At 38.7% G+C, this 26681-nt stretch overlaps 2 protein-coding genes across 6 annotated transcripts in view; one reads left to right on the top strand and one right to left on the bottom strand.

The window, feature by feature from the left end:
- Positions 1-326: 326 nt before the first annotated feature.
- LOC127373715 (GTPase IMAP family member 8) lies at positions 327-8892 on the bottom strand. 2 transcript variants are annotated; one of them, XM_051418426.1, is made up of 6 exons: positions 8754-8892; positions 6419-6540; positions 5339-6016; positions 3549-4304; positions 2159-2374; positions 327-2070 (listed from the first exon to the last, which is right to left on the bottom strand). In XM_051418426.1, the coding sequence occupies exons 2-6, from the start codon at positions 6441-6443 to the stop codon at positions 1826-1828; spliced, it is 1920 nt and encodes a 639-aa protein (XP_051274386.1). In that variant the 5' UTR covers positions 6444-6540; positions 8754-8892; the 3' UTR covers positions 327-1825. The 2 variants fall into 2 exon arrangements, with proteins under 2 accessions (XP_051274386.1, XP_051274385.1); XM_051418425.1 differs by having other exon boundaries at positions 6419-6543; positions 8754-8880.
- Positions 8893-20738: 11846 nt separating this feature from the next.
- Positions 20739-26681, top strand: part of LOC127373746 (melanopsin-A-like) — a 29615-nt gene continuing 23672 nt past the window's right edge. For all 4 annotated transcript variants that reach the window (XM_051418482.1, XM_051418481.1, XM_051418479.1 and 1 more), the window contains exon 1: positions 20739-20973. In XM_051418482.1, the coding sequence (XP_051274442.1) occupies positions 20866-20973 (108 nt within the window). In that variant the 5' untranslated portion in view covers positions 20739-20865. The remainder of the gene's footprint in view (positions 20974-26681) is intronic.

The raw sequence follows: 26681 nt of genomic DNA, 5'->3' as shown, positions 1-26681 counted from the left end.
TATACTTTAACATAGGGAGTAGAACTGAAAACAAACAACAATTTCAGTATTCATTGCATAATAATATCATTGGCAGCAGTTGCATGTTGTACTGAAGTTCTTTAGTTTGCCTGGGACGAGAAACAAAGTTTGTAGAACTCGACTAGCAGCCGCCTCCATACCGCTAGCTGATTTGACACAGCCACTTGATGAACTGCCTGCAGAGCTTTCATTGACAGATTTTGCTCTCTGCTTCATTCACTTTGATTGTAAAATGTGTCCTGCTCGACTGTAAGCTGCAGTTTTAGTATGAAAAGTAAGTAAGGAAATAAATTCAAAAAATAAAATACATTTATGTGGTAGCTTTAATAAGGAATGGATTTATTTCATACATACAATAAAACAGTTCACACAGACATACCAAGAAGAAAACTGTTATATGAAACAACTCATGATCCTTACCATTAACCTTGTTTATTTGTTTTGTATATTTTGTGAATTTTGGATATATGTGTATTGATATTTTTGCACCTTTATTGATAATTTACACTCTTTCCTATTTTGTACTGCAGCTGCTGCACAATAATTTCCCTCAGGATCAAGTCAAGTTAACATACATACAAACAATCCTGGATTTCTGCAAGTTCCTGGGAAATAGAGCAGATCTCATTACCTAGTATTCGATCTCCTCATCATATACTGCCTCCACCATCTCAACATGCAACCCTACAGTACAGATTAACAAGATAATAAATAGCTAGATAAAAAGCCATACAAAAAAAATTCTGAAACTTCCAAGGCTAAGTTAAGAAAGTGTTTAATCTTCTTATCATCTTTGAAGCTTTTCCTTTATTTCGTGCATTGTCTTAGTAACCAGTCAGCAAAAAAGCCATAATGGCTAAGAGTCATGTTATGTTTTATAAATGTTTTGATAACATAAATAAATAGCTGGTATTTTTTATTTACGGGATAGCTAACAATGTTGTTGAATGACTTGTGAACGTCTTTATGCATGGTGGGTATACTCAGATTAAGACGGACCATAGTTGCATGTTGACAGCCTCCCTATACATTCAATGTAGGCTTTATTATGGTGAAAAAATCTATGCCAATTTAATCTTGATTTTATAGCTTAGTTTTTAATTGTCAAAGTACAGTTGGTGCTATTGGTAGCTCACTACATCTGTATGTACATATGCAAAACACATCAGTGAAGCAGTTTAGATATGTCCCACAACTGAATAGCTCTGAATTAAAGGTCCAGTGTGTAAGATTTAGGGGGCTCTATTTAGAGAACATGACAGAAATGTAATGTTCCTACAGTATCCCAGAACTTCTGTGTTTTTAATTGTTTCTCCTACACGTTTGGTTGAGTCAAGGGGTTTCAATCTGCATTCTTACCACTAGATGCCACTAAATCCCACACATAGGTCCCTTAAGAAAATATTGTTTCCTATAATATTAATTTTTTATAGTGTCCTAAACTATTTTCTGCAATATCCTTGTCAATGTGCATCTGTTACAGACAGAAACTTGTTAAGCTCAGCGTGAACATCAGCACTATGAGGGTGTGTTTCACCTGCAAAGCGCTGAAATAAGCACAAAACATCTGCTCTGCTTGCATCGTTCACTTCTGTTTATATAATGCCCCTACCAGGATTAAGTTAATGATTGATATGACAGTGAGAACCAGTCTCCAGTAGAGAATCTTTCTACAGTCTGCTTGTAGTCTTCTCTCAATATTAGGTGTTTAGAGAAGAGTGAGCAGGTTTTTTATTTTAACAATCTGATGCATTTGCCTACACAGACATACTTTTAAAAGTAGAAAGGTCTTCTGAAATTAATTTTAGTTAATTTCATTAATTCTTTTTAAAAGATTTCTTCTTCCCTTTTTTTTCCCAGCTTGTTGTGCCCTAGGGACTTGCCTAGGTGGATTATCCCTCATTGAAGTGCCTCTTTTCTTCTTTTTCTTCTCTTTACAGCCGGTGTTAGAGGCTGTCCCATTTGCAGATGATGTGCGTTGGGTTTTCAGCCACGTTGTTACTTTTTTTCTTGATATGTGCAGCCGACCAATATCTGGCTCGGAGGTGGCTATGATGGGGAAAAAAATAATTTGAATATTAAAGCAATACAAAACTGAACAAGACGTTATTTACACAGTGGTATTTGATTTATTCACCTGCAGAGTCAGGACTGAATAAAGGTATCCAAGAAGCCTGTTCCATGGCCCACTCTCGTCTGCTCCACTCTCTCTCCAGCAGTCTTTTCCAACCGATCAGAGTTGCATCATCTCCACTGTCTTCAAGATTGAAACAGCCCTGGTCATCTTCAAGTCGGTCCTCCGTTTGTTCTTCCTCCCAATCTGAACCGTCAGACTGTAGGTCGTCATCACTCACTGATTAGAAGATACCATTATCATGTTACTTCTACAAGGGATACAATTAATTTAAGATACTGCTGAAATGTAATGTAATGCACAGAACAACAACAGTCGACAATTTATTTTCTATTAATTTCTCTTAAATATTCAACATGTATTATATATTTTTTGTGGGGACTCAACATTATTATATTTTTTTCTTCAATACTCCTCACCTACAGTTATGATAACTATATTATTAATGGCTGCCACCCAGTTACAGTTGAGTATCTGTAAGCTTCTTTGCTCGTCAATTGTGAAAAAAACTAATAAAAAGTGCGTGTACATGCTTCAAACCTTAAGCTGATTATAATAATGATCAGAACGCCTCAGTAAACAAGAAGATATCCCCAGTTCATATGCAATTTATATAAACAAATGGCACTAAAATATCCTGATTCTGCAAGATGTTAATTATTATTGTCATCAAAGTCTGCACTATTACAACATATTGGTGTGCTGTTGATGATCCTAATTGGACGATAAAGATTATTCTGTTCTAGTGTGTGTGTGACCTGCATCAGGATATAAATGTGATCATTGCATATATATTAGTCAATAAATGATATAAGGGATATAATAAGTGGATATGTATTTTTAATATAACATATCTAATATATAATACTTTAGCCTTTAGAATGTAACTATTATATAGATGTTATTGTAGAAATCTACTAAAATTATATCTGTTGATTTATGAGATTGTGGATCAGTGACCTATGACTATTGCCTTGGAGAAAATATATTTAAAGGATGATATAATGTTTATAGAATGGATTTAATGCTCGATTACACTGTAGGATTTATGATGTTTCAAAAGGTCTGCTCTTGAATTTTCCAGTTATTGGACGTTCATGGGAATTATTGTATTTGTTTCTTTTAGGTTTTTTTCCTGTATGCTTGGAGTGGCTCTTGGCGATCATCTGTTAACCAATCAGTACAGTACCCTGACTAGACGATTGAATAATTGAGGCAGCTCCTATATGTGTATAAATGTTGTCATGCTGCCTATATACCTGATAAAGGTTATATGGAGTCAAGTTGCACCTTCCTCTAACGCACCTGTCACACATTCAGGTGTGTGGAGATTTGTCTCTATAAATTATGAAGGTTTAAAAATAACTTTCTATTAATAGCTCTGGATACTTACTGCTTGGTGGTTCTTTCCTACTTCCTTCTAGGCTCTGGTATGTTTTCCAGTTTCTACGATCCCATTCAATGATAAGTTGTTCTCTGATCTCCTTGGTTGTGTTCTCATCTTTGTTTTCAGTTGATTTGTCACATCTGTCTTCCTGGAGTTGTGGATCATCTGTGTCAGGGTAGGCACTGAGGTAAAAAGAGCTGTTTCCTGCCACCATCTCCTCCATCTTCTCCAGCAGCTCTGTTACCTGATCACCAGCTGCACTCGTGTTGTTGAGGACGTGATACCTGTTTCCACATTTCTCAATCAGCCAGCGGAGAGGCTTTCCTTCACTTTCAATGTGCTGCTCAATAATTTTGTCCCCCAAAGCGTCCCCGAATGTAAACAGCACAATGACATGTCTCCACACTCTCTGTCCAAATAGCCTCATGTTGCCCTCTATGACTCTTCTTTGTTCATCGGTAAACGATGTGTCAAGAGGCACTGCCAGCAAAATGACATTTGGTGATGGCGAGCACAAAGACACTCCTTTTAAAATCTCAGATTTCAAAAGCGAAGGGTTAAATATCGCTGGGAAGAATTTCCACCATCCAGGAGTGTCCACGATGACGATGTCTCTTCCAGCAACCTCACCGCTTTGCTTTAAAGCTTTCACCGTTCTGTCACCAGAATGAAACACCTCAGCGCTTAGAATACTGTTCCCTGTGGCACTCTTCCCAGAAAACACCCACCCGACCATCAAGATCCTCAGGTTGAGTGTTGGCTCTGTGGAATAGCACAGCTATTAGAAATCTTACTTTTAAAGAACAAAATTATTGTTATTTAATTATATATATATATAATTATTGGACAAATTGTTGTTTTGTTGTTTTGGTTGTCATTTTAATTTCTGATAAAATAAAGTAAGATCAAAAGGTCTGCTAAATAGCTGTGCCTATATTGTTAAACATGCTTTGAGATTTGATAATTGTGTTAATTATACTGTCACTGTCAGAATTAAATAATTAACTTTCATCTTCAAATATTTTCTAGGAAGTCAGTCCTAATCATCATCAGAATTTTCTTTTTGTATTATTTTGCTTTAAAGAAAATATGGGTAGATAACCTGTGGGTTACTGATCATCTGACAGCTGGTGTTTGTTGCTTCTTTTGGTCGTATTTGCAATATTCACAGCAATTAACAATAGGAATGATGGCTAAAAATTAAGCATAGCGTTAGTTCCAGCAGGCCTCAAGTCAGGCTTGGTTCTCAATTCCAGCTATATCAGCTGATCATGGCTAGTAAACAAACATCAGCTGATGGCTCAGCTGATTCCTCCTAAGCTTCCTATTGGAAACCATTCACAGTCAGCTGACAGCTCAACTGATTCCCTCAAGCATCCAAATTGGCAAATATCATTCATGGTGCTTTATTAAAGTTGCTTTAGCCTGCCTATCTTTGATGCTTCCTCTACAAGCCGTTTTGCAGCCCACCTCCAACCCAGCTCCTCCTTTTTATGTTGTATCTAATTAATCAATGTAATTTTCTGATTGCCATTGATGCTTGCTCTGTTCTGTACCCTGGGGGGTCTCTGCTGCCACTCTCCTTGTCTTAAACTTTTCCATGTATGCACATGGAAGGGCAGGGAGGTGTGCTCTCCATTCCTTAAGGTTTTCCACGTAGGCACGTGGAAGGGCGAGGAGGTCCCAGAAGAGAGCCTTACCGCCAAAAGTTATTTTGACAAAAGTGGTTGTGACTGAACTATGAAAATAAGACCCAAGAATTCATACATTTATACAATCAAACAAACTGAACTGACCTGTCAGGAGATTTCTGAGTTTTTGCCTTTCTTGTTGTGATTGCAGACGCAACTCCTCAGCTTTTTTGTCCACTTCCCTCCTCTTCAACTCGGCATTTTGAATCAGAGTGCTGTTGATTTCGTAACAATTGTTTTCTGCCACCATGGTGTCAATCTTCTCAAACAGCTCTTTGACTTTCTCAACATTGTCTGTGCCATCATCACAAAGAACATGGTATCTATTACCACAGGCCTCCAGAAGCGACTGGAGTGGTGCCCCTTTCGTACTGATGTACTCCTCAATGGGTTTGTGGGTTAGACGGCCTTTGTGGATGAAGACCACTATTGTGTGATCCCACACCTTGTCACCAAAGAAGTGTTGCAAGTGCTGCTTTGTTGCCTTCTTGTTTACTGTCTTGAATGGTAGTTCAGCATTAATCACCAGGATAAAACCATGCAGTCCAGGTGTGATGCTGAGAATCGCTTCTGTCTTGAAAAGTTCAGATGTATTGCAGAGCTCATATCCTGGAAGCCACCCGGGGGGTTTGACCAAGGTGACTCTTCGCCCGCACACGTCTCCCTCTGCCCTCTCACAACAGCATTTTACATCTACCAGATCAAACGCTTGTCTTCCAAGGATGATGTTTCCAACTTGATATTTCTGGGAGATGTTTGATCCCACGAGCACAGCACTCAGCTCTGACAGAAAGAAAGTTAGACAGAGATAGTAACATGAAAAGAAGAAATATGTTAAAGGACCAGTGAGTAGGATTTTGTGGTATCTAGCAGTGAGGTTGCAGATTGCGTTGCATTACAGCTCAGCCTTTCAAACGTGTAGGAGAATTAACGGCAGCAGGAAAATGCCATATCTGACACCTGGGCTACTGTAGAAACATTACAGTTCAACATGATGGTTGGACCCACTCCCTCTGTAGATAAACAACTGATACTAAGGTAATGAAAACACATCAAGTCTTGTTTTCAGGGGATTTTACACTGATTAAAACATACCTATGAATATTATATTTCTGCCAATGGATCATCCTAAATGTTACATTTTGGACCTCTAGGACAGAAAGACGGATGATAAATCTTTCTCACCTTTGACGGATGTAGCTTTCTTCATGTTTTCTGAAGAGCAGGATTAACAGAAAATACTTCTGATGGGTTTCCTCTCCTTCATGTCTGTTGATTTTTGTCAGAGCAACTCCCTCTCTCATCATCTGCTAACAAAACAAACAGCATTTTTTTAGAAGCGATAAGAGGAGTGGCAAGACTGAATCTGAGCTCCCACATAAAGCAGACCTCTAGGACCGCCTTCTTTCATTTACGTAATATTAGAAAAATTAGACACATCCTATCACAGACAGATGCAGAAAAACTAATCCATGCATTTGTTACTTCAAGGCTGGATTACTGCAACTCTTTATTATCAGGTTGCCCCAATAAGCCCATTAAAACGCTCCAAGTACTGACAGGAACTAGAAAAAGAGATCACATCTCTCCTGTACTAGCTTCTCTGCATTGGCTCCCTGTAAAATGTAGAATTGAATTTAAAATCCTCCTCCTCACCTATAAAGCTCTTCATGGTCAGGCCCCTTAATATCTTAAAGAGCTCATAGTACCCTATTACCCCTCTAGAACACTACGTTCTCTGAATGCTGGGCTACTTGTGGTTCCTATAGTCTCTAAAAGTAGAACAGGAGCCAGAGCCTTCAGTTACCAAGCTCCTCTCTTGTGGAACCAGCTTCCAGTTGTGGTTCTGGAGGCAGACACCCTCTCCACATTCAAGAGTAAGCTTAAGACATTCCTCTTTGATAAAGCTTATAGTTAGGGCTGGATCAGGTGAGTCCTGAACCATCCCTTAGTTATGCTGCTATAGGCCTAGACTATCGGGGGATTTCCCATGGTGCACTGAGCTCCTCCCTTCCTCTCTCTTTCTGCACTCATTCATGCCCCATTAATGCATGTTACTAACTTCACTTCTTCCCCGGAGTTCTTGTGCTTTCTCGTCTCGCAGGTTCTCATGGATCCTGGTGGAGCCTCTTGCCATGGTCCTGCTTGACTGCCATTGCCAATACTATTGTTGCTGTGCACCTGTCTGTCTGTCTGTCTCTCGCTCTCTCTCTCTCTGCCTCTCTCTCTCTCTCTCTCTCTCTCTCTCTCTCTCTCTCTCTCTCTCTCTGTCTCTCTCTCTCTCTCTCTCTCTCTCTCTCTCTCTCACCCCAACTGGTCGAGACAGACGACCACCCACCTAGAGCCGGAGGATCTGTCCTAGGTTTCTGCCTTTTAACAGGCAGTTTTTCCTTGCCCTTGTCGCCAAGTGCTTGCTCATGGTGGTACTGTTGGGTCTCTGTAATTAATGTTAAAGAGTTCAGTCTAGACCTGCTCTATTTGAAAAGTGTCCTGAGATAACTTCTGTTATGAATTGGCGCTTTAAAAAATGAATACCTGTGTCTCTAACTTACACCTGTTCACTTGTTTCACTCTGCTTTTTTGCTTCCTTCAATTGTACCAACAGATGTCAGTTGTGGTGCATCATAGTGAAGTTCTCAAATGTCACAAATTTATTGTAATGGTTATTTAATATTTGATTGGGCAAATGCCTGTACACTTTATATGCAGTGTTTGCTTTTGTTTTTTCTTTCAAAGTGAAAGAAACTAAAAACAACAATGTACATTGTTCAGATTCTGAGTAGAGATCGACGGATACAGAATAGGGATGGAACAGTTCAAGTAAAACATGTGAACAGTTGGCTAGCTTGGTATTTGTGTGTGCGTGTAACAACTGCCAGTAAGAAGAGAGTCCAGAGAGACAAACAGATCGTGGACTGATAAGATCCTGGTTTGACGAGCACCAAGACACTGTATTACTCAAACAACTCTCACATAATTATATCATTGGCAGCAGTTGTGTGTTGGATTGAAGTTCATTAATTAAGAGTTTGCCCGGGGTGAGAAAAAAATATCACTAGCTGTTGTCCTGAGGTCACTGTCTTTCGTTGGGTTACTTCACTAAACCGAACATTACTGTTCCTGGATAACTGCTTTCATGGAGCTGGTTATCTGAGGACTCTGTCTCTCTGTTAACACTGGGGTTTCCAGCTACAAGCCGCTGTTAACTGCTACGTTAAAAGCCACATGATCAGAACCATGAAGTAACGTTACTGATATGAGATAAAACAGTCAGGTGATAGTACTGCAGGAAAAATCAAGTTAAATGTAATCTAATGTAAGAATATAATCACATAACATAAGATGCTTTAGAAAAAGCAACAGTTCTTGTTTTCAGGTGATTTTACACTGATGGAAACATACATATGAATATTATATTTCTGCCAATGGCTCATCCTAAATGTTACATTCTGGATTTAAGGACAGAAAGACAGATGATAAGTCTTTCATACACAGTATGAGAGTTACTTAATAGACTCACCTTTGACAGATGTAGCTTTCTTCATGTTTTCTGAAGAGCAGGATTAACAGAAAATACTTCTGAAGGGGTTCCTCTCCTTCATGTCTTCTTGTTGACGGTGTGAGCACAAATGTAGTGTGGTGCACATTGCTGTTGATTTTTGTCAGAGCAACTCCCTCCTTCATCATCTGCTAACCAAACCAACAGCATTTTTTTTTAGAAGAGATAAGAGGAGTGGCAAAATCTGAAATGAGCTCCATACCTGTGCCTCTAACTTATACCTGTTTGATTGTTTTATCCTGCTTTATTGCTTCCTTCAATTGTACCATTGGCAAGATGGCAGTTGTGGTGCATCATAGTGAAGTTCTCAAATGTCAAAAATTTATTGTAATGGTTATTTGATATTTGATTGGGCAAATGCCTGTACACTTTATATGCAGTGTTTGCTTTTGGTTTTACTTTCAGAGTGAAAGAAACTAAAAACAACAATGTACATTGTTTAGATTCTGAGTAGAGATCGACGGATACAGAATAGTGATGGAACAGTTCAAGTAAAACGTGTGAATGGTTTTTTAGTCACTGGTTGGGGCCTGTATTTTTCAGTTTGTGTATGAGTGTGTGTGTGTGTGTGTGTGTGTGTGTGTTTGTGTAACAACTGCCAGTTAAAAGAGAGTCGAAAGAGGCAAACAGATCGTGGTTGATGAAGATGCTGGTTCAAAGAGCAGCAAGACACTGTATTACTCAAACAACTCTGGCATAATAATATCATTGGCAGTAATTGTGTGTTGTATTGAAGTTCATTAATTCAGAATTTGCCCGGGATGAAAAAAAAAGTCTGTACAACTTGGCTAGCACTCAATCTCTATATCACTAGCTGTTGTCCTGAGATCTCTCACTCTCTTTGGGTTACTCTCTTCACTAAACCTAACTTTAGTGATCCTGGATAACCGTTTTCATGGAGCTGGTTATCACCTGTCTTTGTTAACACTGGGGTTCCCAGCTACAAACAGAAGATGCGGGCTGTTAACTGTTACATAATCAGAATCATGAACAAAGTAACATTATTGAGACAAGATAAAAAGTCTATAAGGAGCCAATAATTTGTGGATGAGTTGTTTAAGTGGTTGCGTTTTCCTCTCAGTTTGGTTTCTTTTCAAGCAGAAAAAAATGAAAGAGCACTAAAATGCATCACTAAAAACCATGTGATTATGTTCACTCCGCTCATTAGTTAGATGTGTCCCAAACGAACTCTGGAGCAGTTTGTGGTAGGAAAGGGATCTGACCCAACTACCAGGTTTACTCCATAAGTTTGAGCTAAGCTTGAGCTAGAAGGCAGCACGTCTTGTTTGCATCTTTATGTGAAGCAGTATACTATTTTCAAGATATTTCTTTGAAGTGCATTCAGCATTCTGCCAGTATAGTTTTGCCTGGTCTAGTTAATTACCACAGTTATGAGCAAATCCAATCTCGAGCTCCATGTTTAATTGCACAGCAATCCTCCATTTGTTGAATGCAGCTCTGCACTGGGATTTGACAAAGCCACTTGATACCTGCAGAGCTTTCTTTGACAGATTTTGCTCGCTGTTTCATTCACCCTGATTGTAAAATGGGTTTTGCTCGACTGTAAGCTGCAGTTTTAATATGAGAAGTAAGTAAGGAAATAAACTCAAAAAATAAAATACACTTGTGTGGTAGCTTTAATAAGGAATGGATTTATTTCATACATACAATAAAAGAGTTCACACAGACATTCACATCAAGAAGAAGACTGACATATAAAGCAACTCATGATCCTTACCATTATTATTATTTTTTTATTTTGTGGATTTAGATATATGTGTATTGATGTTTTTATGCTCGCACCTTTATTGATAATTTACACTTTCCTATTTTGTACTGCAACTGCAGCACAATAATTTCTCTCTGGATCAATAAAGTTACACACATACGAACAGTCCTGGATTTCTGCAAGTGTAGTTCCTGGAAAATATAGCAGATCTCATTACCAAGTATTCGATCTCCTCATCATATACTGCCTCCACCATCTCAACATGCAACCCTATAAAGATTAAAAAAGATAATAAATAGCTAGATAAAAATAGTCACAAAAAAACCCTAAATAGCTATTCAATATTTTGAGCATTTTCTATGCCCATTGTCATTTTCTGAAACTTCCTGAGGCTGAGTTAAGAGAGTGTTTTATTTTCTTATCATCTTTGAAGCTTTTCCTTTATTGCCTGCATGTCTTAGTAGCCAGTCACCAAAAAAGATGCCTTCAAATGTTATAAAATCAATGTGAGATACAGTGTTTAAACGTCTTTTTTTTTTCTAGAACAGAAAAGGCTCCTAAAGGGTTTTTATCTCCTTGTTATCTCATCTCTTCTTTATGACAGTGTCAGCACAAATGTACTGTAGCTTAAACTGTTGTTGGTTTTAGTCACAGCAACTCCCTCCCTCATAATGTGTCAACAAGACCGACAGGATATGTATTTGGTTTCACTGGTTCAGTGCACCAGTAACTTACCACTAACTTCCAGGTGTAGCTTTCTTCATGTTTTCTGAAGAGCACAATTAACAGAAAAGGCTTCTAATGGGTATATTCTCCTTCATATCTTGTTGTCCATGGGTAACAGCTGACAACTGTAGATAGATAGATAGATAGATAGATAGATAGATAGATAGATAGATAGATAGATAGATAGATAGATAGATAGATAGATAGATAGATAGATAGATAGATAGATAGATAGATACTTTATTTATCCCGAGGGAAATTCAGCTAACACTGTTGTTGACTTTTGTCGTTGGCATTCCCTTCTTATTTTATAGTGGACATAAGATGGGTGGCAATATTTGTTTCGAGTCACAGAACTGTGTCTCTAATGTTTTTGCTTCCTCCAATTGTGCAATCAGCAAGATGTCAGTGGTGTGGTGCACCAAAGTGAAGTTCTCAAATATCAGAAGAAGCAAAACTAAACACAACAATGTACAGTGTTCAGAGTAGAGACCTGTATTGTTTAGTTCATTTGAAATAGGCCATGCAGTCACCAACAGATATACAGACATATCCAGTCGTGGAGATTACGGGACTACAGCATCAGTAATGTAGCCATAATTTTGTTAATTTATTTTTTGCCAAATGAATGAAAAGTGTGCTGAAAATGGCAAAGCATGTCAATATATCTTTTACTGGTTTAGATTTTTGTATCATTGTGTTAATGAATATTTGTGTGTTTTTGTTTCCATTGTCACACTGTTTATGGCAAGTTATATATTTTCTGACAAAGACATATTCTCATAATTGAAGTATGTTTGACTTTACAACAGAGACAGTAGAGAGATCATATGGACAGCAAGGACAACAAATAAATCCGTCTACGTGAAATATCATGTCCTAGAAACTCGCATCAGTGCTTGCATGTTGTTGAACTGGTTTTTCTGGAGCGATTCCAGGTCCCAGAGCAGCTTACTAGTGTCAGGTTCAACCTGCAGCCTCTGCCAGCTGCCTTATGCAACCATATTAATAGGAACACTCACACAGATGCTGGTTGATGTTTAGTAAATATGAGTTGGTATAGTACATTTCTATATATTATAAAGGTTATTACCTTCAATCAACAGTGTGCAGACAGAATACACTAAAATCTGTGTTTTAATACTACCTCTAATACGAATATGCCAGCATGACCAGTAAGACCCTAATAATTCCATTTCATCTGTCCTAATTATTATGTTAATCCAGCTCCCTGGAGTCAAACAGTGGCATGCTTACTTTGGACATTAGTAAACTACAGTGGTCGCTTTGTGAAAATCCTCCCTAATGCTGGTTTTGAAATGAGCACAATGACACATTAGCATAATTTGTACAATACTTTAATCAGATCACTCTTCTTGTCATTTAAATGACAAACCACCCAGGAGGTTAAATGTCAACAAATACAGCAGGAAGGATTATCTCATTTTATGAATACTTGAATATTTTTCAGCGAATTAGTAAAATGACGTTGATCTTAGCTGTTTTTTGTTTTTTTTAGTAAGTCTTTTTTTGTATTTGGCTGGTCAATCAATCCAAGGAAGCAAACCCCTACCTCACTGGTGCAGCTTCTAACCCATTTACACTGGTATAATTTACACTTCAGCTCACTTTGCCTGGTCTGTTTGTCCGACAGCTGTGTGTCAATTGTAATAAAGAACAATCAGGTGGAATTGATTGAAGGTTAATAAACCAAAGGACAGTCCAAGACTGAATGTTTGTAATACAATTAAACTATAATAATGTGTATATGATTGATTGATCGTGATCAGTATTTTATTTGCGGAGTCAATAAAAGGACAAGGGGCCTCACATTGGTCAATATCACCACTACTAAAGGGGTATTACAACAGGTCCGTGATATGTTGGAAGGTGTTTTTTGCCCTATATTGAAAGTGTTAAAAGATCCAAGCTTTGTAAAACTAACAAGAACCCCCCATTAGGAAATACCTTTGTACTTTCTGGAACCTTAAAAGGAAGTTGCTATTGTTTTTCCCACTGAAAAAGATCTCATTGTGGGGGTTTTTTTTGGCAGTCGTCTGACCTCTTCTGACCCTTGTATCTATCCAGGGCCAGGATGTTCAGGTGGTTCACTCTTATAAATAGCTCAAAGTGCACCTGGACAACAAACTAGAGTGGCCTGGGAACACAGGGGCTCTCTACAAGAAGGGAGCTGGCTTTTTTTTTTTTTACTTCACTCCCTTAATAAAAGAAGGTAGATGTTTTTCTTGGGGCCCCCTGGTTTGTTTTTTTTTTTTTTTTTTTTTTTTTTTTTTGGGGGGGGGGGGGGGGGGAAAAACAAAAAAACCAACCTTGGAGGGGGAGGTTGGTTTTTTTGGTTTGTTTTTTTTTTTCTCCCCCCCCCCCTTTCTTTTTATTTAGAAAAAAAAATTATAAACTTTTTAAACCCCTTCCCTCCCCCCCCCAGAACATTAAAATTTTTTTTTTTTTTTTTTTTTTTTTTTTTTTTTGGTTTTTTGGGTTTTTTTTTTTTTTTTTTTTTTCTTTTAATTTTTTTTTTTTTTTTTTTTTCTTTTTTAATTATATTTTTTATTTTATAATTATTTATATTTTTAAAAATTTTTTTTTTTTTTTTCTTTCCCTTTTTTTTTTGTGTATTCTAAAAGTTGTGTAGATTGTGTGTGTGTCCTTTTTTTTGTTTTTGGGGTTGTTTTTGTGCATTTGTCAGCTTTCTTTATCCTTGTTCTGTCTGACACCTAAACAGCCTCCCAGCTCTCTCACAGATGTATTTACATGACTGCCAGGTAGAGGAAAGGTAGAGGAAAGTGAAAGAAACTAGAAATTACTGTCTGGTCCGATCACTAACTGACATGACACCTGTAGTATCTGCTGGACTGGATGCCCTCAAGTGTTTCTGCCTATATGTCTGTGTCTAGGTAAAATTATGCACCAAAATTGTCACTGCATGTGTGAATAGCTGCAGCTGCGTTGCTTGAGGGCATATATCACAGCGTATTTTGTCACAATATGTACAGGCAGTATGTGTGACTGCTTCTGCTCAGTGATTTTAGTGCTATAACACAGTATCTGTTGACCATATTTGAGATTTTCAACTCTTAAAGCCACTACATACAGACCCTTTAATGTGAGTATGTTTTACATTATTCTGATGGTTTACATGTTTGTGGACAAATTAGACAACCTGGTGACAATTGGCACAGTCTATTACTTCCTTTTGGTGTCCCCAGGTTGTTTATGAAGGAAGGTGTCATTTTTGACAACACCACTAGGGGATGCCAAAATCTCAAATTTAATGAATGGGTGTATAAATCCTACAGACTTTAGGGATTCCCTGACTTTTCATCCAACAGCATAAAACATACTGTAAAACATTTTGAATAATTTGGTTTATGATGAACAACAGCAAAAGTAACGACATCAGCCTCAGCTGTGCTTCGTGTTTAGTGCTCATAGGCGTCTCACGGAAGAGATATTGACATGTCACAGTAGAAAAAGCACAGGTGTAAATAAAAATAATAATGGCTGGATTCCATGTAACTGCTACAGTTTCAGTCATGACATTGTGAATGCCGACACAAGTCTTACATCTTATAGGGACAGAAGTGAGCAATTGGGGAAATAACATACAACAACGGGCCTCAGGTTGTAATTAAACCCAGGCTGCAGCGGTAAGGACTCAGCCTACCAGGTGAGCTACCAGTTGCCCCTTCTCGTCAGTGTTTGGATTATAGGTTAGCAAAACTGTAACCAACAAAGTTATTTATTAACCTAATGTTTGAGCTTTAATCCTTAACTCCAAGATTAAACTTGCAGTAGAGCTCATGTCTGAATTGTAACTTTACGAAGAGATCTTTTTTTATTCATTTATGTTTATTGATTTACTAACATACACTTTGATTTTTGTTCCTTTACTGCAGCCTTATTTACAGTTTTATAAATGAAATACTCACACTCTTATCTGTACCGGATACTAGAGCTGAGTATGCGCTCAACCATGGTCAGCTTGTTAATTAAATAACAATTAATTAACAAATCATAATAGAACTCTGCTGGCACGTTTTCTACCTACCAAAACCAGCTTTTTGTTTAAGGTAACAGTGGCTCTTAACACGCTATAGTTTACTGTTTCACGAATTTTGGAGACAAATGTACTTTCTCAAACTATATTTTCTGAACTGTATTTTTCAATGTACCCCTGTCTTTCTAGCTTTCTGGTTGCTATGTCCTCCTCCATTATTTGCAGTGAGTTATAACTGTACTGACCCTAGATGTGGTTTCTGGGAAATTTGTGATACCAGTGCCACAGTCTGACCTGCTGTCCCACACCCAGACAGATTTTTTAAATGTCAGTCATCTTGTCTGAAATGACACTAACCTCATCTGTCACATTAGAAATTTTCAACTTTCACTATTGACTACAGTCCACGTGTGTTTGTTGTCTTCTTTAAACAAAAGATCAGACAAAGTTCACCGATCCATGACCCCTGCTTATGTAAAAAATAGTTCTGTTCTCTTTGATGAAGGACAGAAACTGTTCCTCGGGGAGAAACAGGGAGAAAGAACTCCATTCTTTTTATTTCCTGTAAAGTAAAGCCAGATATAGTCATACTGATATAAACAGACCTAAAGCTACTCATATATTGCCTGTATGTCCCAAACACAGAAAAAGCTATTGCAGCTGGGCATCTTGTTTACCACGACAGCATACTTTTAAGGTGCTTACTTTCATCTTTTTGCCACATAGATTTCCTGGAGATTGATGCAGTGGTGTGTTTGCCCTCCTCTCCTGAATGGCAAGGATGTGTCGGTTGAGGACTGACAGCTTGATAGTTTTATTTTAAATCAACAAGCAAAAGGTGGGGGGGAGGAAGGGGGGATCTGTCTTGCTGTTGAAAGATGTAGGAAGCTTTTCCAGGCTTCAGAGACACTACTTGTTCTCAAAGCTCTCCAGATATCCTGCATTAAAACACCAGTTCCAACAACATGTCAAAAAGTAGACCACCACTTGCCATTATGAGCCTGATTGTGGCTCAGTTGTGTCAGACGGAAGTGGCTCGTTGCCCCCTGCGATCCTGCCTCCTCGCAAATGTCATTGCTGTGAAAGCTTTTTTATTCCTCCATTTGATGGCTCTTCTCTTGGAGAGAGAAAAGCATCTACCAATCAATCAGCTCTATTGTATTGTCTGCAGAACGACATAGTCATAGAGGGGCAGTTTTGAGGTTCCTTGTCTCAGGCAAATGGTTATTCGGCATCCTGTCAATGTATAGCTGGCAGGCCCATCCTTCCTCCTTGTTGAAACTGATCGCACCAAAATCTAAAAATAACACAAACTCAGTTTTTTTTAGGTTTAAAAAGACTCTTGATTAAGCAGCTTTTACTAGTAATTTTAAGTGACTTTACGTAACTTAGTCTCGTAAGTTACAGAAACATACCTGATTAATAATTTTTACTAGGTATTTTGTTTTCACAGTACAAATAAATATTACAAAATGAAGTCATTCTTACTCGATGTAATCAGTTTCAACAGTTGTTTTAGTTAAATTAACCTATCTGGGTTTTACAGTGTTATAGACCTTTCTCACATGGATGGAGGAGGATGGTGGTCCAGATCCGGGTCCTTGGTACTGTGAATGCCTGGCTCACTGACATGGCTCACTTGAACACTTACAGAGTAAGTCCAAGTGTCTTATCTGTTGTCCTGTTTTTAACTTTTGGTTGGACCCCAGGAAGAGTAGCTGATGTTCTGCATCAGATAATGGGGATCACATCCTAAAATATGCTTATTATATTCCATATATGCTGATAGATCCTCCTAAATGTTACACACTGGACCTTTAATATCAGACTAAAAAGCTGATTTTCACTGCACTCTCTAGTTAAAAGTTTTTTAAATCTGTTACATCTCATGTCACACCCAGCATCACCGTTGGGTTTGGTCAGCAGTGGTGTACTGACACCCTGGAGTACACTTCTACATCACTGTAACAAGGTGGGATATTAAACTGCAGGCAAAAAGATTTTGTTAAATGTCTTTTTTTTAAAGGATTGGGTCATTATTGGTTTTACTAGTTACTTCTATGCCTTTCCTGCCATTAAAAAAAGTATTTCATTTTTACTATTTCATCCAAATTTCAATGCCCTCCAGATGAGTGAGTAGGCAAGCCCATAGAGGCTAAATGTGTCTGTGCTCATAGAACCACAGTTACAATCAACAACCTTCATTATTTATAGTTACCATTAAAAGAAATAACCCATAAATCAGCGGAGTTATTGCTACAGGCTGATGTTTATGCTTTAATTTATTGGTATTCCTGCATTAGTAGAAATATTTGTACTGATATGTTTATATATGACTTACTGTGTTACAATTGACTTTCTCTGAATGTTTCTTTATAGACTCATTTAGTTGTTATTGTTTATGACACGTACAACAACAAACAAACACGTTTGCAATGTCCTGCTCACATCAACTCGCCTGACATGAAACTGGGTCACTGGATTTGAAGCTAATGATCTTTATTCTCAACTCTGACCTGCTGCAAGGACGGCATATGACCCTGGAAAGAAAAATAACCTGACTTAACCTAAACAGGAATAAGTACGACAGAGGGAGGAAGGACGAGGGGGATCACACCACACAGTGTGGTATTGTTTTGTCCTTTGTATTAGTTGTGTTGTTTATATAATGCTACTGTTGTGTAAGTCCAGACCCCGATTCTGATCCGCTTAATATCAGCCAGAACTCCCCATCATGGGACCAGTTACGCTGTGGGTCTCGCAGCTGCCAGAGGACTGCATTGCTTGAAAATACAAACACACACACACACACACTTTACACATAAAATCAAAATACACAACACCCATACAGGAAGGATGTGTTTGTTTGTTAGAGAGTTTAGTGAGACGGGAAGAGGATAGAAGTTAAACGTTTAAACATGTTGCAAACCTAAACTCACATGCAGTGTGCGTGCGTGTGTGGATATTTGGTGGCAGAGAAATTGTTGAAAGTAAATGAATGATTTAGTACGGTGCTATAAGAGAGGCAAACATGCAGAAAGCATGGAGACCTCCAGTGCACAAGGGGTCAAAAGCCTGGAAAAGGTAGATACTCTCTGCACATCCTGTCACTCACCTTTCCCGTCACTGATCACATTTTTCTACCGGGCAAAGAGTTAAATTCCCGCCGAGTTAAATTTGATCCGCTGTCTCCCGGAATTTCCTCATACTGGATCAACACTTAGCATTCCAGAGGTGGGTTGACTTGATTGAGTTTAAGCGACTTGAAGAGGCAGTTATGCTGTATTATGGAGCATTAAACAGCATTAGAGAGCATTAGAAACATATTATTGTTGAAATTGAAGACTACAGAATAGGGTGTTACATAAATGGTAAAATGGGGGCAGGGGCTAGAGTGCCTTAGTGTACACAAACCTAATATAAGCCCAAAGGCAAAGAGAGCGCTACTGAATAAGGAGAACGAAAAGGTTAGGGAAGCTAGGAGAGGCATCATAAGACCTTGTGATTCTTTCTAGAATAAAAAAAAAATGGCAACATGGTCATGCCTAAATTCCTCAACATCCTTCTTCTGCTGTTCACAATCAGCCATTATTCCCAATCTATCATTCAGCCTCTCCACCGTTCTCTCCATTCACATGGTGGACTGCTCCTGGCTAAATGTCATCTTGGATGTCTAGAAATGAAAGGCATTCTTTATAGTTCACCTGGGAGCCGTTAGAGTGACAAACAAACATGTTCCTGCTACAGGTCTCTGTCTCTCTCTCTCTCTCTCTCTCTCTCTCTCTCTCTCTCTCTCTCTCTCAGTCTGTATAGCTCAGCTAATATTGCACCCTCTCCAGAAATCATGAGACAGGGAAATTAGTGCAGTTACTGGTATGCACACATTGGTACATCTCTGATCTCTATCAAAGCTGTGTCTGTGAGTTTGTCCTCTGGCAGCACGAAAATAAACATTAACCTGAGATACATTCAGATGCACACATGTGATTTTCTTATAGAGAAGAATTTAGGTTTTAATTTTTTAATTTAAGCAGTAAAATATGTTTTTGCTTCTAGATTAAAAGTTATAATAATATAAAAATGTATTTTTATGGACACGACTATTAGTATGTGAAACGTGTCACAGTCAACTCTGCAGCTACCCTCAGCTCTATGGAGCTTTAGCATCTTTTAGCTCATTGTTTTGTTTTTTCCGTCCCAAAACTTTACTGTTTTGGTTCACTTTCACCTCTCTCATAGTATCCATTTTGGCTGGCAGCAGTTTTGAGTGACAAAGCTCAAAAAACCTGCTCAACACCAAATGGCAGACAGACACAATTAGCAACAAGCTGGTGATCAGTGCAGCATTTAGCAGCTAAAAAGCCAGATATTCCCTCAGGAGTTGGTGCAGAACAAAAAAAAAAGGGAATGAATGTTGGACTTACATTCATCAGGTCTCCGAAAACACGACTCAAAATGACTGCTATGTGCTGCATAGATACATGTTTGCTATGTTTGCCAAGTGGCCAAAGAGAGTTACCCAGTTATTGCTGGGTCATATTCTCATTATACAGATAACTTTACACTCGCCATCTCCTTCGAAGAGATTTGGGAAACATGACTCAACAACAACATATACTGATGCAACTTATATTGTTTGTTTCTGAGTTTGACCAAAAGTAAACACAGCCTCCTTTAGCCTCCATTTTGGCCATCAGTCAGAATGGACATGATTATGAGAACCAGACTCTCTTTAAATTTCCCTTTTAAGTCTTCATGTTTCCTTTTATACCTCCCTCACTCTTTTGTCTGTATTCTCCATCTTTCCTTTCTTTAGGATTAAAACATTACACACGCAAACTGAATATCTGCTCAAATCAACCACAAAAAAACAAATATTTTGTAATCCTTCCATTATGTACTCATTCCTGCAATCCTTCTTTAGTCTTGGCAGCAGCAGATTTAAGGCCTACTGCAACCTCGACCTCAAAATGCACTCAAAAACCAAGGCTTCTCCCTTCCCTAATGAAACACGCTCCAGTAGTCTGAGTCAAGTCTGTACAATACAATAAATATAGATTTAATTTGTAAATGTGTGAAGGACTTCTGCAAGCTGCACATGAAAATGGGGCTGGAAAATAAAGATGTGAGATTCTGTGGGAGACAGATTGTTTTGATCCTTCTTTGCATGATAATGTTAATAATCTAAACCCCTTTCTTTTCTGTTTGCAGCAAATAGAGCATAACTCATAACTGAAACTGTGAAGGAAAGGGAGAAGAAGATATAGAAAAGAGAGGGAAAACGGCTCCATTGATGATTCATTTAAGTTAAATAAACAAACAGAAAAATGGTCATTTATATCTATGCATACTGACACACTCAGAGGCATCCCCGGAGCGGGGATTGGACAGGGGGAGGGATAGAGAGGGAGAGAGCACTTCTTTCCCACCCCTCCACAGCAGCTGAACTACCAGTAGCCCTGCCAGAGTGAGATATGAGAGCAGGGCGGCGATGATGACGGGCCACTTGGACTCCTAGACAACCTCACTAGACACTCCACACCTCTCCGGTCCGCTTGTCTTACACAACAGCTTTTCATTAACCACCGTGGACCGCGGGAATGGATTCTAGGCTGCTGATTAGATCGGACCCGACAGCCCGGGCACCCTGGAACATCAGCTCCATCAGCCCGCACCGTCTTATGGAGCTGTCTCCTGTCGCTACAGCTGTAAGCATCTTGCTCCATGCCACTCTTTTTATTTGTTTTGTTTTGTTGTTTTGCTGTTTGGAGGAGTACCCCCCTCGGTGTGAATGGAGAGCTTCTGTGCGCTGCAGCGGTGCGTAACCGCTGCAAGATCTGATCCAGAGTAGCGAAACTCACCACATCTGGCAAAACAGGCTAAATAAATAGCGGGGTTTAGGTTTTTAGTGGCTGTTTTCATTCCTCCGCAAGATCATTCATAAAATCTGAGGAATGTCGTATGAGGGGAGGTGTTAGTGAATGAATCACACCATCCTCTTCTGCGCATCTGAGCTCCGTTCATTCAGTATCGGATCTGAATGAAGACAGGGGTAAAGCGCAAATCCCGTTATCTCTAGTGTTTCTTCAGCTTGTGTTGGAGGAAATTGTTGTAAAAAAAGATGTTGTGGGTCAAGATGTTTCTCACCTCTGTGTGCACTCTTTGTACCAGCATCTGTGCGCGCGTAAAAAAAGCAATTAATTTATTTTTCTTACAGTATTTCTCATGATGATGAATTTAAGGATCTCCTCTCTTGACAGTTTTCCTGTAATTTCAGAGGATTTGTCTGCGCTCAATAGTGACTTTTGCAATCTGGTGTTGCACTAAATAGCATTTATATAAACCCATCTGATTACAATGTGGCATCCAATGCAATCCGATATAAACCCTATAATAGACATTTGTGTGTCCTAATCTTAATTTACACAGAAAGGTTGCAGGTTTGGTTCAGTTCAGATCTTTATTGTCTCACAAGAGGAAATTATGTTTCTAGCAAGGCAGCAAGAAAACATCAAACAGCTGGTTTCTGCGCTGGTTTGGAGTTTTGTTCATAACAAGTTACATTACTTTTTTAAAATGTAAAGGTGTGTAATCGTGTCAGCTCGGACATTCCTCACACATACCTCTGCAGTGTCACCGACACACTCTCAGTCCTGGAAACTCCAACATGTGCGGTCATCAACAGGAGGAATGTGCTTATCAAGTCTCATAGATCATCATAGAGTCATCTCTCTCTCTGTCTCCCCCTGTGTCTTAAAGTGGAATTAATTTCTGTGGTGCCTTCAGGGAAATCCTTTTATACAAATGCATAGACCAATACACCTCTGCAGTGTATGTAAAATACAGAGTATAAAAAGAAAGTACAGTGCTTTAACATTGCCCAGACATTGACTGATTTGAGAGAGAAACAGTTGTTTGAAAGACATACTGAGAAACACATGGGGTGCACCGCTGCGGTAAATGTAGTTCAACAAGTGTGAATACTTCAGTTTGGACTCTGACTTTGAAGTTCAGACCTGTAGGCTTCAGTCTCTGTAGCTTTTGTGGTCGGGCCTTCATGGTGGGAGTTCTGGGAAAGCTGATACTAAAGCAGAGCCTGGGGGCAGCTTCGACTGAGACAGATGGGATCTTCTACTCGGCAATGTGTGGTTTTCATATAAACCCATTCTGTGTCTCTCTCTAGAGCCTCCTTTTCCCTTTACCACTGTTTGTTGCCTTTTCTTTATTAATTATCCATCTACAATCTACGATCTCTGGATGATTAAAAAGAGATTAACTTATCAATGCTTCTTATTGTTTGTGCAGGTGTGTATGCATGCACACACATTTGTGCAGGGGTGTGTCTGTGCAATGAAAACGATGTGAGTGCTGATGTGATTGTGGGTATGCATATGTGGATTTCTGTGTCTCATCAAAGACACAGTGAGTGTGTGTGTGTGTGTGTGTGTGTGTGTGTGTGTGTGTGTGTGTGTGTGTGTGTGTGTCGTGTCCTGTGATCATGTCCTCTAATCTGCTGTTGATTAGAGGCTTTAAGATGGTAAACAAATGATTTTGTCTCTGAAGTCACAGATGACCATTTATCACCTTATTGATAGGCTGATTAACGGCTTGCTTGTGACGGGTGTCAGAATGGGTGGATAATCGGGGGTACAGTTTGTGGTCCATTTACCATTTACTATTTAAAACACGATAAGAGTTAAGTCAATCAAATAATTTGCATTGCAATTTGCAAGACCAGGAGGTTTTAATTGTGCCAACTAATCAACAAAAAATAATTAAATGAAAACTTGTGAGTAAACTGCTCTTTAAATCAGTCCTGCTATGAACCAAAGATTAGCCTATACCCCAATAAGCGACTTTAAATGTATGTTTAAACGAATCACCGTCCATCATCTTTCAATATCAATTTCAATATCATGATATAGAAAATTATATTTTATATAATATTTTTCTAATATTGAGTTATGTCAGGATAAGGCAAATGTATGCAGAATCACATGATAAATTCAGTGCAATTAGATCAGACAAAACCCTTTATTCATGTAAAACAAACATTTCATAACTCATCTTGTTTTACTTTTTTTTGAGTACTGAATACTGTCTCTTTTAAGCAATGTTTTGCCCTGTGATTGCTCTGTGTAAGCTCATATATCACAGTGTACCCATACTAAACCTTATAGTTTGCAGAATGCAATCATTTTACATTACACTTGGCATAAATACCTTAAACAATGTAAAACATCCAAAACTTTTACATGGGTATTGGTGTGCTTTTTATGTTTGTGACCAGTGCAACACTGCTTGGGTCTTAATGTTATTACCAAAGCGATATGTTTCTTTATCAAATATGTTATCAGATCATCAGTCTGTTTTATATAAGCTTAATTTATTAAAGAGAAAGAAAGAAGGAAAGAAAGAAAGAAAGAAAGAAAGAAAGAAAGAAAGATATTCTCACACTGGAGCTGGCTCCCATCGTTCACTTACAGGAGACGACTCATTCACTAACAACACATCACTTGTAGAGAGAGACAGAAAAAGAAGAGGAGTAAGATACATTTTGTAACGTGTGCGCACAAATTAATCTGCATTCAAACATATGTACACATATAACATATGCATGTGATTCTTTGTATATGCATGTGTGTTTGTGCATTTTAATTCCAATTTAATTCCTGGATCCTCGGAAGTGGAAGTTTAATTCTCTTCCCCTCCCTCAACTTGTCTCTCAACTACTCTTTTATTCCTAATCTTCATCTTCTTTCTCTCTCAGTTTATTTGTCTTTGCCTGTTTTTAAATTACTCTGCATTAGACAACCACAAGATAATTTGCATTTATATTGCTTGCTCTCCACTGACGAAGGAAAACCCCAAAATGCTGGCACCATGGCCTCAGTACGTGTTCACAGACGGAGAGTATGGAGAGATATTACCACCCACCATTTCCATCTTTCAATCCCACACAAGCATACTGTAGAGGAGACTTCCATCCTCCTCACCGTGTGATCGGCATTAATCTGGCCCCAAGCTGCCAGAGAGAGAGAGAGAGAGAGAGAGAGAGAGAGAGAGAGAAGGAGTGATCTAGAGATTGAGGGACCAGAGGAACAGACGGGAAGGGGGGAATTAGTCAGGATCGGGAATCAGCAGCGATAGAAAGAGAGAGATTCGGCAAGGAGAGTAGCAATATGTGAAAAGGAGAGACCAGACTGGGGAGGAAATGAAGCAGGGAGGGGGGGTAGAGACCTTGAGTGTGATCCACCACATCACAGAAGACTGGACCCAAGTGTGTTTGAATTACACACACACACACACACACACCTATATATATACACACACACACACACACACACACACCACATCTGCATATCTCCTTCACTTGCTGCACTTGCCCTCCTTTCAGTAACCCTGTGACCTTTTCACTCACTTGCTTACATAACCACTCCATCACTTTTCACTATACCATTCAAATCCTCCTTTTAGTAACAGGAGCTTGTGACTCTGCAGAAAAGTAGGAATGCTGAAACAGATGTTGGACACTCATGCACATGTGTGTAAGCAGATGCGTGCACACACACACACACACACACACACACACACACACACACACACACACACACACACGCCAAAATGCGGAGTTCAGTTTTTGTTCCAGTTGAACACTGAGGAAGATTTAACTCTGTGGAAGTAGTCCCGGTGAGTGGGTGTGTGTTTGTGTGTGTGTGTGTGTGTGTGTGTACATCTACTTGAGAAACAACGAGAAACAAAAGCAAAGTGTAAAAGCAGTGGAGTGTCTCACGATCTCTGAAATGAATTCTCAACTAGAGCTGTGTGCTCTGAAGTGCAGCAGCTTCTCAGAGGCAAAATGCTGCTGTGAATTCAGAACCTTTCATTGACACTGAAAGTCAGCTTTTAGGGAGTTACAGGTGTTTTAAATTAAATTATTGCATTAATAATTGTAATATGATAAATATTATTCTGAAATATTTTGATGCTAATACTGTTGAATCCATGATTTTTATATATAGCAAACAGAATTTATACTCTGTGGTATTGCTACTTGTTTTAAAGGACCAGTGTGTAAGATTTAGTGGCACCGGCTTAGTTGCAGATTGCAGCTATCTGAAGGTCCTGTTTAGAGTTTGGTGTGTCCATTCTTGGCTACCGTAGAAACATGGCAGTTCGGAGTCCATGGAAGGTAACCTGCAGCGTCTGTACATAAAAAAAATCCTATATTCAGGTGATTATAAACTAATGAAAACATACCTATGAATATTATATTATATATTATATTTCTGCCAATAGATCCTCCTAAATTTACACACTGGACCCTTTAAGGTGAAATTCTAGAGAGGGAGTACTACTGCACACAGATTAGTGCTTGTATGTGTGTTTGTATCGTGACACACATGAGAGAGAAATACAAGGTCTCTAAGGTTCAGCTGTTGATGACTTAACAATCAGAAACAGACACACGTGGCATCTTGGAGCTCTTAAAATGTGTCCTTGTCGAGTCCAGAAAGTAGCTTATGGAAAGATAGAAAATAGAACTACAGAGGATAAACAGACATCTTCACCTTGAAAAAGTCATTACACCCACTACTGGCATCCTTTCTGACCTAAATTCAAGATGTATGAAATATTTTTGTATGAAAAGTACTGTCCTTAAAGGTGCCAAAATACATTAACTTCTCAACAAAACACATGAACACATGGTGTGAATCCTCAAGGGCGGACATTTTGAATGCATTTCTTTCCACATAACACCTTTGCAAAGAGAATATTTAATAGCGCATTGTTTACATCCATGTTTATGAGCTTGCAGTCCTCTTTGTTGCCTTTGCAAGCACATTGCTACACTGCACATCACCGCCACCACTTGTCGATCAGCAAATTAAAACATGAAATCAACAACAGAACATGAGTCATGCCTCGCGGGGGCTTGATGCGAACAAAACAGGGACTCACTCGTATAAGCATTGCTCTATAGCACTACTAGTGATTAAAATCTCCACAGTTTATCTTTAAAAACAACTCTGATGTGCTGCCACTTCCAAGTATTTCCATTGTGAGCTAATTTGTACTTTTAGAGCACAATTTAAACTTGATTATTGTTTTACTCATAAACGTTTGTGATTGCTGCACCAATTACTTTACAGGCAAAGAATAAGCTTGCAGTTTACACTACAGCACCAAATGTGATGTAAATTTCTTTCTGGCTCATTACTGCAGTAAGCCCAAAAGATAATGCCAATAAAATACATTGGAACTGTCCGCAAGACAAGAAGCAAACAACTTTTAAAATGCTTGTTTAGTAGAGTAAAAACGTTAGTTGGAATCAAGTAACAGACACGTATTTTTACCACTTGCCAGGTAGTCCAACTTCTAAACGACTAAATGTGAAATAGTATAATAGAGCTCT

The sequence above is a fragment of the Dicentrarchus labrax genome, unplaced genomic scaffold (genome assembly GCF_905237075.1).
Source record: "Dicentrarchus labrax unplaced genomic scaffold, dlabrax2021, whole genome shotgun sequence".
NCBI lineage: Eukaryota > Metazoa > Chordata > Actinopteri > Moronidae > Dicentrarchus > Dicentrarchus labrax.
The sequence above is the reverse complement of the archived record's forward strand: the minus strand, read 5'-3'. Positions and strand labels throughout refer to the sequence as shown.